The sequence below is a fragment of the Hermetia illucens genome, chromosome 6, assembly GCF_905115235.1.
Source record: "Hermetia illucens chromosome 6, iHerIll2.2.curated.20191125, whole genome shotgun sequence".
NCBI lineage: Eukaryota > Metazoa > Arthropoda > Insecta > Diptera > Stratiomyidae > Hermetia > Hermetia illucens.
The window spans coordinates 40,363,090-40,378,885 of record NC_051854.1 but is presented as its reverse complement, the minus strand read 5'-3'; the positions used below and the strand labels follow the sequence as shown (position 1 = coordinate 40,378,885).

At 42.3% G+C, this 15,796-nt stretch overlaps 1 protein-coding gene across 25 annotated transcripts in view; it reads left to right on the top strand.

Moving 5' to 3' along the window:
* LOC119658719 (glutamate-gated chloride channel) overlaps positions 1-7,955 on the top strand; it is a 211,076-nt gene extending 203,121 nt beyond the window's left edge. For 15 of the 25 annotated variants that reach the window (XM_038066354.1, XM_038066351.1, XM_038066364.1 and 12 more), the window contains one exon: positions 3,826-4,818. In XM_038066354.1, the coding sequence (XP_037922282.1) occupies positions 3,826-3,946 (121 nt within the window). In that variant the 3' untranslated portion in view covers positions 3,947-4,818. Of the gene's footprint in view, positions 1-3,825; positions 4,819-6,384 lie in introns of those variants that run through there. The other 10 variants (XM_038066367.1, XM_038066362.1, XM_038066359.1 and 7 more) reach the window with 4 other exon arrangements.
* Positions 7,956-15,796: the final 7,841 nt, after the last annotated feature.

Below are 15,796 nucleotides of genomic sequence, written 5' to 3'. Positions count from 1 at the left end.
GCGTCGTAGGGGAAGTATGCAGAGCACCATAGTATCTCTTTATCTCCCTGTTGACTTTTTATGGTTAGCTTAGCCGATGTGGTGTCGCCATCACATAGATCGTTAACCAGGTTAGCTTGGAAGTCTTTGGAGACTACCATGCAGGTGCGGGGTCGATCGCTTCCATTGGCATACAATAGGTCAGCATGTTGGAAGTTTAGGCCCCTGACTGCCCCACCAACAACCCACGGTTCTTGTATGAGGTATATAAATGTCTTGCAGCTATTGATCCGACGACTGATAAGTGCAGTCGCCGCTTTACAATGCTGCAAATTTACTTGGGAGATGTGGCACCTCATTTATGTTTCAGATGTAGATGCCGGGGGCTGCATGTCCCCTTCAATGGTTTTAGGAGCCGACACTTGTAACGTGACGGTCCCCAGTCCATAGTAGAGCCGGCAACCCGATTTTTCCCGAACTTTCTTAACCTCAGGTTCGGGAACGCCGATAGTGAAAAGTTCCCGGCCTATCGGTTCTCTCTCCTGTTTTGCTGCCTAGCAGCAACCAGGTGGAAGTGTTAAGGTTGTTCTGTACACCAAGTTGTTCCAGAACCCCGACACCATTTCGCTCTTCTTCTGGAAGCCAGAGAAAGCACTTCTTGATCGATGGCAGCTCAGAGACCCTTTTCAAGGTTAGTCGCGCACCCTCCCACACATCGTTAAGGGAGGAGCAGTACTGCCTGAGCCACTCGTTCGTGTCTTCGTCGGCAAAGTTCAGCCGTAACATTTTATGGTATACACCTACCGACTCAAAGCAAAGCTTAATGCCTTGCGCAGACGCAGTTCTTACAGCTAGGAGGAGTTTCCTTCTAAGCTGTTCGCACTGCTCAGTATCGTAGTCGGATGGATTAGAGTCGTCATACAGGACCCATCCATCGGCTTCGATAGCCTTGGCTGCAAATGAAGGCCTAGCCGTTGCCGGCCGAGCCCTCTTTGCCGCCTTTTGTGTCGAAGAGTTAGGATCGTCCGAGGACCGCTGCCGCTTTGGTTTCCCCTTAGCCGCAGGTGCCCCGAACGCTCCTTTCCCCTCAACCTTGGCACAGCTCTTTGGTTGTGTGTTGCCCGGAGGCGGTTTGCCCGAAGGCGGTTTGCCCGAAGGCGGTTTGCCCGGAGGCAGTTTGCCCGAAGGCGGTTTGCCCGGAGGCTGTTTGCCCGAAGGCGGTTTGCCCGAAGGCAGTTTGCTGTCCGTGGACAGGTGCTTACCGATGGGGAAGACTTTAGCCTCAGCAGGTGGCGCCGATTGGAGCCTGGGGTCAGGAGTACTGACAGAAGGGGCCTGCTTCGGCTCATCCGTTAAGGACTGGGTCCCAATTGAATTGGTTCCCACTTGAATAAGTGGGGAATCTGAGTCTAGACTCAGGTTCTCCATCGATGAGTTCAGGGTTGCCCCTTCACTCGGGGTTGGATCGTCACGATCGAAGTTTAATTGTGTTTGCTTAGTAGGTTTGTGTTTTTGTTTTTTCATAGTTGGCTGCCATGGCCTCAATTTTTCCGGGGAAAGTAAGTCGATCTCGGCAGAGCCCCTTTTTGCCGAGACAAGGCTAGTTGAAACTGGGGGTCGCCTGGTACCCAGAGTTCACCGTTTACGGCCGCATCTTAACCCCTGTGACCCTTCAGCCCTCGGCACGGTAGTCACACCTTGGCTTGGGGTTTTGATTACCGCTTGGCTTCAGGTGTCACCTCCCGTTTCCTGGAGGATCTTCCTCACTGAGCTCCCTCACCACGTCAAGGTAGGTAATGGTCGAGGGAGTTTGGAAGGTTTAAAAACAAACGAAATTTATGAACGAATGTTGACAATGTATAAGGACTCTTCGCATTCAATCAGTACAGTAGAAAAACAGGTTTCTGAATTTGAACGTGGTCGTACAAATCTTGAAAACGATCCACGTCAATGACGTCCAAAAAACAGCAGCAACAACAGAAATTGTAGAAAAAATACAGGATACGGTATTGGAAAATCGTCGAGTGACCGAAAGAAATTTACAGAAAAAGCCCTAAGCATCTCATTGAGCAGTATAAGCAATATTTTGACTGAAGTATTGGGTTTCAGAAAGCTGTGCACACAATGGGTGCCGCATTCGCTAACAATGGAACAAAAACACATTCGAATGCGATTTTCTCAGCGTTTTCGAAAGAATAAAGTGAATTTTGTGGGTCGATTTATAACTATGAATGAGACTTCCGGAATCAAAACAAGAGGCAAAAAGTGGGGTGAACCTGATTTTTCGACTTCGAAACGAGTTCGTGTCCAAAATTCGGCCAAGAAAATGTTGGCATTAGTTTTTTGGGATGCAAAAGGAATTTTGTTTGTGAATTACTGGCAAGCTTGTAAAACAATAAATTCTGAATATTATTGTAACCTTTTAAACCAGCTGAAGGAAAAAATTCGTAAAAAAAAGACCAGGTTTGCAGACGAAAAAAAAATCTTTTTCATCAGGACAATGCACCGTGTCACAAGAGCATTTTGACAATGGCTAAAATCCATGAATTCAAGTTCGAATTATTGGAGCATCCATCGTATTCACCAGATTTGGCTCCTAGCCATTTCGATCTGCTTCCAGACCTAAAGAAATCATATGTGTTTTTCATCAAATGATAAGGTCATATCAGCTGTGGAATCGTATTTTTCAGCCCTTCAGGTTCTCACTTCAGGGACGCAATTCATAAATTGGAATCTTTTCGGAACAATTGCATTGAGGTTTACGGAGATTATACTGAATAATAGAGTGTATTTGGAACCATAAAATTGTGTTTTTCCTATTGAACCGCAAAACTTATTGAAAAATCTGGTATAATCGAATATCCCGAGTAACAGTTTCATCTGCCCGTGTACCACTGAATATAGCGGCACGAAAGGAGGTGGAACTTGTCGTAATCACTGGTATCGAAGTAAGTCTTATTACGGGGACTTTCTTAAAAAAAGTAACAAAAGTAAATCATGCTTAGGCATGCATACTACAAACCCCATTTGAGAAAGGAAAATCTCTAGGCTAATGCGGGGCCACACTACAGCTACATACGGAGATACCGTGTGAGTTCTAGGTATTAAGGGACATGCCTGGTACTCTGATTTCAAACGAACAATTTTTCAAAAACGATCTTTGACAGTTTTGTTAGATTTCACTATAGAAATGATTTCCGTCATTAGTGAAAATAAGACTCCCCTATTCTTCTTGGCATATAAGTAATAAGACAACGCAAAAGGCGACCGCAAGAAAAAAAATAGTGAAGCTAGTCTAATGAAAATATCCATGTTCTTCGTTCGTTGTTCTCTTCTGAACTGTTTTAAGGCTCTTTGCTATGCTCACACGTTATTTTTATATTTTGGACTTTTTTTACAAGCTTACGCATAAAAATGTTTTTCCTATTTGCGTTCCTTGCACCAGCTTTTTATTATTGAAAAACTGTCACGTTGTCTAGTGAAAAAAGAATTTTTGGAAATTTTGTCTGGAGTTTAGAGCTTTGATTTGGCAACATATACATATATATAGTTGAAGTGCGTTCCCCTAATTAATATATTTCCAACTTTTATTATGTTTTCTGAATTAAGAAATAAATGCTCTTAATTTTTATATATATGTTGTTATTTGATTTGTTTATTAATTTTTTTTATTGTTGATTTATTTTCATTTTTGTCGAACGTTTGTTTCTGGTTCGAACGAAAATTTGGTCAGTCATGGAAAAAAAAAATCTCAATATTTTCTAACAACAACAAAAAAAATTAACTCACAAATCAAAAAGCTAATCTCTAGATCCATATATTAATAATCAAAAATATTTATCTAAGTCAATGTTCTAGATCGAAGAGAATCGACGTTATTTCTCGAATAACGTTCCCGCTAGTATTCGCCCTATTTAACTTGGTTTACTGGAGTACATATCTCTTCAGGGAAGAGGAAGATGAATAGACAATTTTTGTTTGTCACGAAAGAAGTACTACATCGGAAGGAAAAATCAAATATAAAATGAAAGAAAATCAACCAAAAATCAACACTATCTAGATATGAGTCCAGAGGAAAGAAGAACATCTCGAGAAAGCAAAACAAAAACGCTATTCACGTATCTTCAATGATTAAGATGAGAAATGTCTCTGATTGCCTGAATTCGGTTCAACTGAAATACTCGAGGAAGCTCCAAAAACCTATGACATCTACGTAAATGAATAAATAATAGGCGAATAAAGAAATGCATATATTACTCGGTGTATATTTGTAATAATTATTTTTATAGGCAGTTTTTACGTATAATACAACAGAACATTTATTTGATACGATCGTTAACATGGTAACTAGTAACGATAGTTTTATAATGGAAGCCATGTGGGGTATGTATATAAAAATGCATCCAAAATGTTAGAAACCCATGACACCCGCATTGAAATAGAATCCCCTCAATTCCAAAAAAAAATCCTCAACCAGCATGTGCATTTCCAAAATTATCTTAATTTTTAAGGGGGTCATCCCGTGTGAAGGCCGCTTTTTTTGCTTGTTTTTAGAAATTTTTCGTGAAGAACTGGATAAAGACACAAATACGAATTTTTCACCATAGATTTACTAGTATCTTGAGCGTGCATAGTAATTTTTCCAGCCCGATGACATAGTTCGTTATTGAAATAAAGAGCAATTTGTATACCCATCTCCAAAAAAAGTGTTTTTCTGCTGCAACGCTAGAGGGTGTTGCGATCATCCTTAAAAAAATTTTTTAACGTACTCACTTAACTACAGTCCGCAAACGAGAATTATTAAAAAATATTAAAAGATACATTTTTGGAGCCTTGTTAAACTTTTTTTTTGTGAATTTTGGTTTTTTTTCAAGGCTTCTTCAATTAATAAAAAAAACTACTGAGTGAATCGCAATTATTCTAGTTTGGGGACCGTAGAAATATGTTCTGAATAAGTCGTGAAAATTTCAAAGAATTTCGTTGGATAGATTTTGAGCTAGGGTGGCAGCCGATTTTCAACATGCAGTTTCGAGAAAACCGCATTTAAAAAATAGAATGCGATTTTTACCCATAAAACCTTAACTGAGCATTAATCTGCTATACCTAGTCGATAAACGTCCATAAACCTTAGGGGTCTTCAAGAAACACATGTACAGCCTTGGCTTCAATTCTTGTCCTTTTAGCGAAGTCATTCGGACCGATAAATACGAACCTTATTACGACGATCGACATAAATCTGACATGTGACTTATCACGTGTTTAACACTATAATTTCCGAACGACTCCACATATCAAAAAATCACTTTGCTAATATATTCTACACTATATCTAGATCCAATTGATGCCAAAAAAGAAAAAATTCGATTCCGCGAATTCGACACACGGGATGACCTCCTTAAGGGGGTCCGAATGACTTCGCTAAAGGAACAAGAATCGAAGCCAAGGCTGTGTTTCTTCAAGAAGCCTAGGTTTATGGATTAGGTAGAACAGATTAATGATCAGATAAGATTTTATGGCTAAAAATCACATTTTACTTTTTAAATGCGGTTTTCTCGAAACTCCATATTGAAAATTGGTGGCCACCATAGCTGAAAATCTATCATTCAATCATTCAATAGTTTTCTTTTTTTTTATTCATTAAAGAAGCCTTAAAAAAACGCCAAAATTCACAAAAGAAAAGTTTAAAACGCCGCCAAAAATTTAGCTTTTAATATTTTTTTATAATCCTAATTTGCGGACTGCAGTTAAGTGTGCACGCTAAAATGTCGTTTATATTTAAAATTATCGCAGCGCCCTCTAGAGTGGCCGCAGGTATTTCAATAATGAACTATGCGATCGGGCTGAAAAAATTACTACGCAAGCTCGAGATATCGATAAATATGTGGTCAAAATTTCGTATTTGTATCTTTATCCAGTTCTTCGCAAAAAAATTTCTAAAAAATGCGAAAAAAAACGGCCTTCACATGGGATAACCCCCTTAAGTCGCTGCCAAACAGCATTGCCGAGATCAGCAAATACTGTTCAGATATGTATGGTCCATTTCTACGGATATCCTAGGAAAAGGAAGAAACAAATATCATGTTTCTATGAAGGATAGGCATTTCTTTTACACTCAATGTCAGCTGCTCCCTAGGATACCCTTTTTATCCCACCTCCCCCATCTTTAAAAAAAATAATGCAGTATGCCCGTTCCTAAGTTTACCCTAGAGTTAATCTGCAAATGCAGAACGTAGTTGGCTTAACACGTAACCATATTTTTAACGCAATGAGCAATCGACTCCTCCCTCGCAATATACATATATATATATACTCTTCACATTGTTCCTATTATAAAAATTCAGTATCGTTTCAAATTCACTAGCACACACTTCAAACTACAAATTTTCACTGTTTGCACTCTTTTAGATACAGGATTGCGATCGTACTTTACACCTGCTACGAAGATAAAATTTTAAAATTTCACATCAACTCAACTGAATTACATACATACATACTATATAACAAATCACGAGACATTCATATTCGGTAGGCTAAAAACAAATCACAGCAGAGAAAACCTGTATTCAACTAATTGGTTTCAGAATATGTCAAAACCCTAATTCCGCCTGTAGTTGAGAATAACAAAAATAGAGATAAGACAACTTTGTAGGCAAATTAGGAGAACTAGTAACTCAGTGTTGAAAGAAAATATCTAGTCGGGCGAATATAATATCGGACATAAAGCACTTAAAGTATTAACAAATTCGCAACAATATTGGTTCCGTATATTTTTTCCGTAAGAAAACTATTGGAAACCAATGCATAAATAAAATTATCTCACTCGATACAGTAACCAGTGTTTTTCTACAGATTTTTCAACACAAAAGATGTACATATACGAATCTATCTTTGCGGTCTCTACATACTAAATTTCGAAAATATCGGTACGAATCTTTTCAATTGTTCCTTTAGTATCTTTTCTGTTTATTATTTCGAAACGTAATCTTCTTGAGCCGCGTATCAACCACTTCAATAATCTCCTTATGTTGGCAGATCAAATAAGATACTTTCTCTGATCGCAGATTGATAATTCAATTTAGATTTTCTGCTCATCTTACGTATCTTTTCTATTTTCGCGATAAAACTTGCCCGTTATACTCTTTAGACAAGTATCTTATCTGTGATTCATTCTGTTATTCAGTCGATTTGTGGAAAATAACTTCCCTAATTACGAAAAAAACGAATTTATCTTTGTAAATTTCAAAGAATATTCATTTTAACAAGAGGATTTTGTACATATAAAAGAATGAGTCAAATCATACATAAAGATATAGTTAAGAGGATTAGGTTGTGTTTTAAATAAATCATCAATAATAGTGAGGTAAAGCTTACATTAAATTAGGAATACATCTTAGATTAAAACTATCTCGATAGTAACAAAGAATGATGAAACTTGGAAAGACGAAATGACACGCCATTAACGATGCGCTGTACATAGGTAGACCTTAATATCAGTTGGGCAAATATTTTAAAGAAATCCCCATCTAGTCATAGATGTGAGGAAAACCTGTAACATTTTCATACCTCGAACGCCGGCTCGATTTTAAGATCAATTTCGAATCAACATCCAAAAGTACTATAACTCCATCTGAAGAACGAAAACCGCGGAAACCTTTGCTCATCGTCGCATATATGTCGAAATTGATCAGAAAATCCTTGCCCAGGCTAATAGAAGTGTCGAACAGGAAACAATGGTAGACGTCGTAAAAATAAGTTTGTTGAAGCCTAATAAAGTATGAAGAGAAGTTTATAATGTTTCTATTAGTAATAAAAGTATTGAGGAAGTTATTGTAAAATACACATACAACACAATAGAAGATACACACAAGTAAGAAAATTTTAAGAAAAAAAATTATAATCACACATAAATATGAATGACCCTATGAATAATATGTTTGTATTTATATTTTATGAGAAAATATATTATTAAAAACTCATTTTGTTGTTTATTATAATACTTACAGAAGACAGAGTAGATTAATAATCACCATTTCCACCTTGTAATACCTAGGCACCATCATTGTTGATTTCTGCGAAAGTACTTCAGCTGCCCCAAGGCTTTCTCAGAAGAATGCACTCTTCCTTTACTGTTCCGCCCCATGTAGCTCTAGAACAACCCATTCATCGGCTATCTTGATATAGTATATTATGAATAATCATCAACAGAAAGGAAGTCCAGACATCCCGATTTTTCGCCGAGGTCTACCAATTCAACATTCATAAAAACTGAGACATAGAACGCGACCGTGGTAAAAATGGCTATAAACTTCTCTATTTTGGTAGCCCACACACTCGATATGGTGTTGACATTGCAATCTCATAGGGTTTCCGTGGTCCATTAAAGAGTCAAATGATTTGATGAGCGGCTGATGAAGCTCACCATTATATCAGCTGTTCGCACTATTCACTTCTTCGCCGCGTACGCACCACAGACAGGTCGACCTGATGCCAAGAAAGATGGCTTCTGGCAACTTCTCGATGCAAAAACCTGTAATGTTCCCTCTAATGACTATGTCATCATTGCGAGCGACATTAATGGTCATGTGGGTGAAATGGCAGACGAAAACAGGCGCCAGGATGAAAAGTCCACAATCAGGGTAGCGATCATATAGTTATGACGCTCATGATCTTGTAATTATAAATACATGGTTCATAAAAAGATGATCTCATCTTCCTACATCTTAAAGTGGGAACGTTAAAACGTAAATCGACTATATTCTCATAAGATGCCATCACTGACTGCAAACCCGTTCCCTACGAGACTATCGCACCTTAACATCGACCGTTGATTGCCGTCTTGCGAATCAAGCCACCGATAATACAGCGCGAGGAAAGAAACATTATAAAGATCTTTATGATAAACTGGACACTCTGGATGACGAGAGAGATCTCTATCGACTTGCCAAAAGCCGGCACGGACACACAGGATATCGAACCCTTCTGTTGCGTCAATGACAAGAACGGCACTTTGCTTACCGACCACTTCCACAAGCAATGTCAACATTTAGAGCCATTCCACCTGTCAACGGCACTGAGGTAGGTAGATATCAGTGGACGCTCCGAGGAGTCCAATTTGCGCTGTGGTGCGCCGTTTTGATACCACAAACTCTTAAGACCGTGACTGCTGTTATGACAGCAAAGAGATAGAATCCAGCCGGCTCGGATCTTCAGCGCCAGTCCATTGCATTCACGGAGGAAAGCAGCTCTCCCACCCTGTAGCTAGAAATCTCTCTGGGGTCCCCTAAGAATGGTTTACCCAGTGTCCGTAGCCTGACTCTAGCTAAAGTTGGGCAATCACACAGAAAGTGCATGAGGGTGCCCCCCCCCCCGCCCCTTTTTCCGCAGCTTCGGCAATGCGAATTCTTGGATATGCCGAGCCTGGCTGCATGGTCCCCGTACAGACCGCCGTAATTTGCATGCATTTACAAGCGTCTAGCCCAGGACCTCTCGTGATCGGGCTATGTTATAGGCTGGCCAAATCCTCCTTGACTTGGCACAGTAAGCCTTCGCCATCTAAGGCCCGCGGCTGCTAAGTAGTGCGAGTAGACTCCTCCCTTGACAACCGCCAGCGAGACACCGTCTGTACCCACCAAAGGACTGCCAAGAGCAGAGCCCCGCCTGGCCAATACATCAGCCTGCTCATTCACGTAGTCTTACGGCACTGCACGCTACAACGTATTTAATGTTGAGGTCTAGGGGGAGGAGATGCAGGAGTACATTAAAAGTATCTGCCGGGCAAGACTGCAAAGCCCCAGTAGAACCTGTACACGCGGTTCTTTGAATCCTATTAAGCTTCATCCTATTGTATTTTTTGCTCAAAGCAATAGAGCCGTATGTTAAGATTGGACGCTCCACAGCGGTGTACATTCAGAGACCCATTCTCGGCCGGAGACCCCATTTCTTTGCAAAGGTTCTCTTGCAGCCATAGAAGGCTATACAGGCCTTCTTAACCCTCAGTTCTATGTTCAATCTCCAATTTAGTTTTAGATCCACGATTACACCCAGACACTTTACATTGGAGGAAAGAACCAATATCTGTTCATTCAGCCGTAGTAAGTGGAATTCAGGTTTATGCCGAGTCCGCATCTTGCGGCCCACAGGCACACCTTTCGCAACGCTCCTTCGAAGACATCGCTCATAATGGACGGAAACATCCCTGATCCCAAGTCGTCGGCATATGCCATTACCCGCGGCTGTCCAATATTCGTAAAATTTCGTATATTGCTTGCACTGCAGTGACCGCTCAGCCATGCCAATTACTTCGTGGAGAGCGGTTTCTGTGGATTTCCCTTTGAGGTATACATGCTGGGACTTAGATAAAGGCGTTTTCTCCATAATCACCCTTAAGTGGATGTCTAGGACGCGCTCTAGGTTCTTCGGCAAGAAACAGATGAGGCTGATTGGTCGAAAGTCCTACGCGGACTCATGGCAGCACCTGCCCGCTTTCGGTATTAAAACCACCCGTGCATGTCTCCAGGGCTGTGGTACGTATCCTGAAGAAATACAGCTCCGTTAAATCTCAACAAGCCACGGAATAACCCTGGTAATGGTTGATGCAACAATCCAATTAGATCAAGGCCTTGAAGTGTGTTAGAGGACTTCATTCAAAACCGTAACGGTACACTGCAGGATGAAATTACCCTATAGGAAGCAATGTGGTCATCATTGCGCTCGCCCGAGATTATTACCCTGATTTGATTCAGGTACTCATTCACAGTTGAGTCGACTGGTATCCGACGTCAAATCAGGATACAAATCCCACTGCCACCAGTGAGATTTGAACCGTGACTTTCCGTACGATAGCCTTGTGCTCAAACCACTCAGCTACCCGGACACCGATCTTATCTTCGGTAATTGCTAATTTGATAGTATCGCACGGCTGGGGTGGCTGCAAACCCTCCAAGCAAGACTCTAACTTACAATCCTACTCCCTGGCGGAAAAGTACGTCTGAACCAGCAGCTCCAAGGTTTCATTAGAAGATTCCGTCCTGTTTTGTTCCTTGGACAGAATCTGTCTGAGCCTCGAGGTTTCGCTAGTGCTTTCGATGTTCTGATAATAGTCCAACCAAGACCGGCAAGATTTTGATGGCCGACTTGTACTTCTTCAGACAGTCCTTGTATGGCTGGCAATATTTATGTCTGTAGCAGATGTTGAATATTTCCCTGGTCAGCTTCCTGAGGCTAGAGAGATCTTCATTCCACCACGGTGGCAGTGTCTTCTTGTTGTACTTAGTAGGTCACGATACTTTAAAGGTGGTGTTGAATGGCTTTTTCAGAACTCCAACCTTTGACTCCAGTTCATCTGTCGTGCCAATCTTGCCAATTTGCGCACCGGAGAGTTTGTTCTTAATTACTTGACCAAATTTTCTCTAGTCGATCCTCCTGGGGTTTCTGAAAGGTTTGGAGACCTCTGCTGCGAGATCTAGACTGCAAAGTATCTAACTGTGATCTGAGAAGGATCTCTGGTTGGACACTCTCCAGTTCTCAACCTTAAGAATCCCATTATCGGTTATTAGGGTGATATCGAGGACCTCTTCCCAATCGTCACAGGTCTCCGAGCTGGTGAAATGGATGGTTGTACAGCCCCTGTTACATACCGACAGATTTAAAGTAATAATAAAATCAAAGAATAGCTCACTTTTCTCGTTGATTTCCGAGCTGCCCCAAAGCGTATGCCTTCCATTGGCGTTGCAGCCTCTCAACAGGTTGGCCTTCTTTGTTACTATGGTGTTCGTCAAATGTTGCAGTTCTTCTGGTGGAGCTGATCGGTCAGGAGCCATGTAAGCCGAGGAGATAAATGCGTTCTGTGGCTCCGTCTGCTCCAGTTTGACCACGACTAGATCGTTGTTACTCAGGTCCGAACACAGAAAAGCGTGCTCAATGACCATCTCCGACAACTTGGCCTCAACACTGGTCCACACATCCGGCGCTAGTTTCCCGCCATCGGAGTTACCATCCGCCAGCGCTACACGTAAGTGGCTCCTGGCCACATCGCTGAAGGTTTTTCGCAGTTTGTAGTTCGTCGGCTGGCTGTTACTGCGTACTTTTCTTCAGATGTTGCTTAGCTCTTGCTCACTTTGCTCCGCTTGTGATCTTGCTCGTGCGTTTCAGAGCGATGGGCTTCGCCTTCTGCTTGTCTGCTAGGTATTTGCGGTTGTACGCCTCAACAATCGCTTGGTATTTAGTGAGGTCTTTTCATTCCGCTCGTCGACAGTACCGGCCTCCTTATTCTTAGCAATCTTACTGAGAATATGCATGGCCTTCTGCTATTGGCTCTTGAGGAGGACACCAGTGGACCTTCGCTTTTTAGTCGGTTTCCGGTGACCGACATTTTGTCGGTCTTTACTTTTGAGGGATCCCTCGACGTCGAGGGTTTCGAGTTAGGAGTACTATGACTGGTACTCGCTACAACTAGCTTGACGACAGTGGATTCCAGGCTGGAACTCACTAGTCCATCTGCCGCCTGGCTCCAGGAGGTCCCTGCGGATGGTCCTGTTAGCACCTTCTCCAGTACAGGGAAGGCGATTCACTGCGAGGAGATCGTGTGAGAGCTTGCCGAATTATACAACTTTAACCTGAAGCATAATCAGAGCAGGTCGCCCAAGCATCGCCCTCTTTACATTACATCTCTGGATCTTGAAAAACCGTTTGACCCTGTGCCATGTGAACTACTCTGGTATGTTGTACGACAACACCTAGCACCAGAGGAACTCGTGCGCAGGATTAAATTGCACACAAATGCTTCTCAACTTGTCGCATTCAAGACCTTGCCCTCTTCGAAATATTAACGATCATCACCTTCTTCCACCCACATGAAAATTTCAGGTTCCTATGATTTAAATTAGCCGCTTTCAAAAGATGCAGAGCTTGCAAGAAATAGTTCGGCGGTAGACCGTCAATCGAGAAGTCCGATATCTGTCTCTCGGACGAAAGTGTTATCTTCTTGGCGATATGCACAGCACATTGTCCTGTAGAATGGGCGGAGCATAGGCAACAGTCATATTTATTATCGCTCATTTCCCATTGATGGGAGCCAATTCCAGCCGACAGTTAAACCCATGCTGCCGCGTGCTTAAAATCGTTTTTTTCTTGTGATTTCCGTGGAAAGAATATCTCCAACCGTCTGAACCCTCCTAATCTAAATGTTCTTCGTGGAAAATCACACGTACCAGCTTTTTTCTCCAGTGAATCCGGGGCGTACAAACTCCGTATTCGATGTGAGGAGTGGTTAGAGGCGGTTTCCGCTCCAGTTCCCGGCGTTGAATAAGCAGTAACCTCGTAGTAAGGGCAGAATTACAGGCTTCCTTCAAAACTTGTCACCTCTCGGACAACGATATTGCCCGTGTTCGTCCTGATGACTTTCTTTCTTACAATCCTCCGGATCTCTAATCAAATTCATAGGGACTTTTTGACTCTACTCTATCTCTCTATCTTCTCAAAAATTCATCATTTTACCTCGTCTTAATGTTGAAGTCTTTAGTGTCTACAAATTGTACACTCAGCCCTGAATCTCTATATTGTGATATTGACTCTTTGAAAGTCAAATCTAAGGTGATTTGATGGATCAATTTTGGAAACTAATTCAAGGTGGTCAAAGGGTAGTATAGTTCCCAGGGCGAAACGTGGATTGCTACCCACGATGGACCATAAAACCTGGAAAAAACCTGCTGAACCAACACTAACAGCTTTACTGCCAAACCCTATGTTCTCCTCCACATGATGACCGCTGGGAGCTCTTTCTTAACGAAAACCTGCAGAAGGAGAAGGATGAAGGTAAGTCTCCCGCGCCTAAAAACGGCACAAACTGTACCAACTGGTCCTCCAAGTTGGGGGTTGAGTAGGGCTGACAACCCTACACGGAAAATAACCTGTTACGAAGCCACAACAGGAACCTCGGATTGGACTGATAACACAACGACGAACCCGGCAACGACAACGGAAGAACGATTTGCGCATTTTCTCATGGAACGTGCGCTCCCTGTACAGAGATGGAGCTGCCAGGCAGCTAGCCGATACCCTGTCCCAATATAGGGCTGATGTAACAGCGGTACAGGAAATGCATTGGACAGAGATCAGTTTCCTGGAGAAAAGCCACTACACCTTATATTATAGTGGCCATCCAGTAAACCATTTGCTAGGAGTAGGTTTTTTAGTCAGCCAAACAATGAAACCTGCTGTTTGAAAATATAAGCCAAAGGCTATGCACACTGCGCAAATTTTATAAATATAAACCTCATAAACAATCACGCCCCTACAGCGGAGACTGGAGAGTCGGAGAGGGATACCTTCTACGAGGCAGTTGAGCGGACTCTCGAAGCCTGTCCCAAGTATGATATGAAAATCATACTTGGAGATTTCAACAGTCAAGTAGGGTCGAAGCCCGTATTCAGGCGATGCGTTGGCTCCCATGGCTTACATAGGGATACCAATGATAACGAACAGCGGATTATTCACTTAGCAGTAACCCATGAAATGGTTGTTGGAAGTATCTGGTTTGCGCGGAAAGCAGTCCACAAATATAAGTCGGCCTCTCCAGACAGGGCCACTTTCAACCAAATTGACCACGTGCTGATTGAACGCCTCCGCCTCTCAGCTTTGATGAATGTCAGAACATATAGGGGGGCCAATATAGACTCGGATCACTATCCCGTTGGCATGGTGCTCTGAGCTTGAATTACAACACCACCTACAATCCCCTCTGACAATCAGGTGAGAGTGAATACTGAAGCCATTCGCAACACAGTCCTCCGTAACACCTATAATGGAGAAATGGATGCTACAATAACCGCTGCTAATAGATGCCCTGGAGATGAAGCATCAACAAATGATCTTCACAAGTACTTGAAGAGCATTATCATTGATACGGCCACAAACGGAACGGTTGGCTTGACAATGAATACCGACTAATGTTGCATTCTCAAAGTACGCGGGCACGCGTAGAGACTTATCACGAACTCCGTCGACCGAAGAAGCGACTTCAGAGGACGAAAAAGGAAGCCTGGGAAAATCAAAAGATCTGTAAACTCGAAATGTACACGGAGCAACCGCACCAGGCGGGCAAGTTTAACCAACAGTCAGGATGAAGTCTTCTACACCATGATGCTCATCCTGCCGAGGCAAAGAGGGAAATCTGGTTTCCAACAGAATGGGCATATTGGAGCGATAGGTTGAGTATTTAGATGAACTGCACAACAACCAAAATATCGATGAGTTGGAGGTCCCGCCAGCTGAAGACAACGGACAAATACTGCCACCACCAAGCATAAAAGAAAGTATGTGGAATCCACCGGCTTAAAAATCATAAGTCGCCAGGAGCCGATGGAATTACAGCCGAATTGGTTAAATATGAAGGCGACCTGTTACACCAAGTGGTTCAACTAATGTTCAAGGTGTGGGACAGCGAATCAATGCCTGACGACTGGCAACGTGTGTCTTATACATAAAAAGGGGGGTATCACGCAGCAAAGCAATTATAGACGTATTACGTTGCAGTCCACCCAAGTATTGACCTACGCTGACGATATCGACATCATAGGAAGAACAACCCGAAATGTACAGTCTACCTTCATCCAGATCGAGCAGGCGGCGCGAGATCTTGGGTTGTACATGTATGTTAATGAAGGCAAGATGAAGTATATGGTGGCAGCGCCAAAAAGCAAAGAAAAAACAACATCGAATCGCACTGGTCAAGCAAGAACAAGAAAGATGAGAAACTGTCGAAAATTTCGCCTATCTAGGGTCGAAAATCACAACCGATAACAGCTATGACGATGAAATC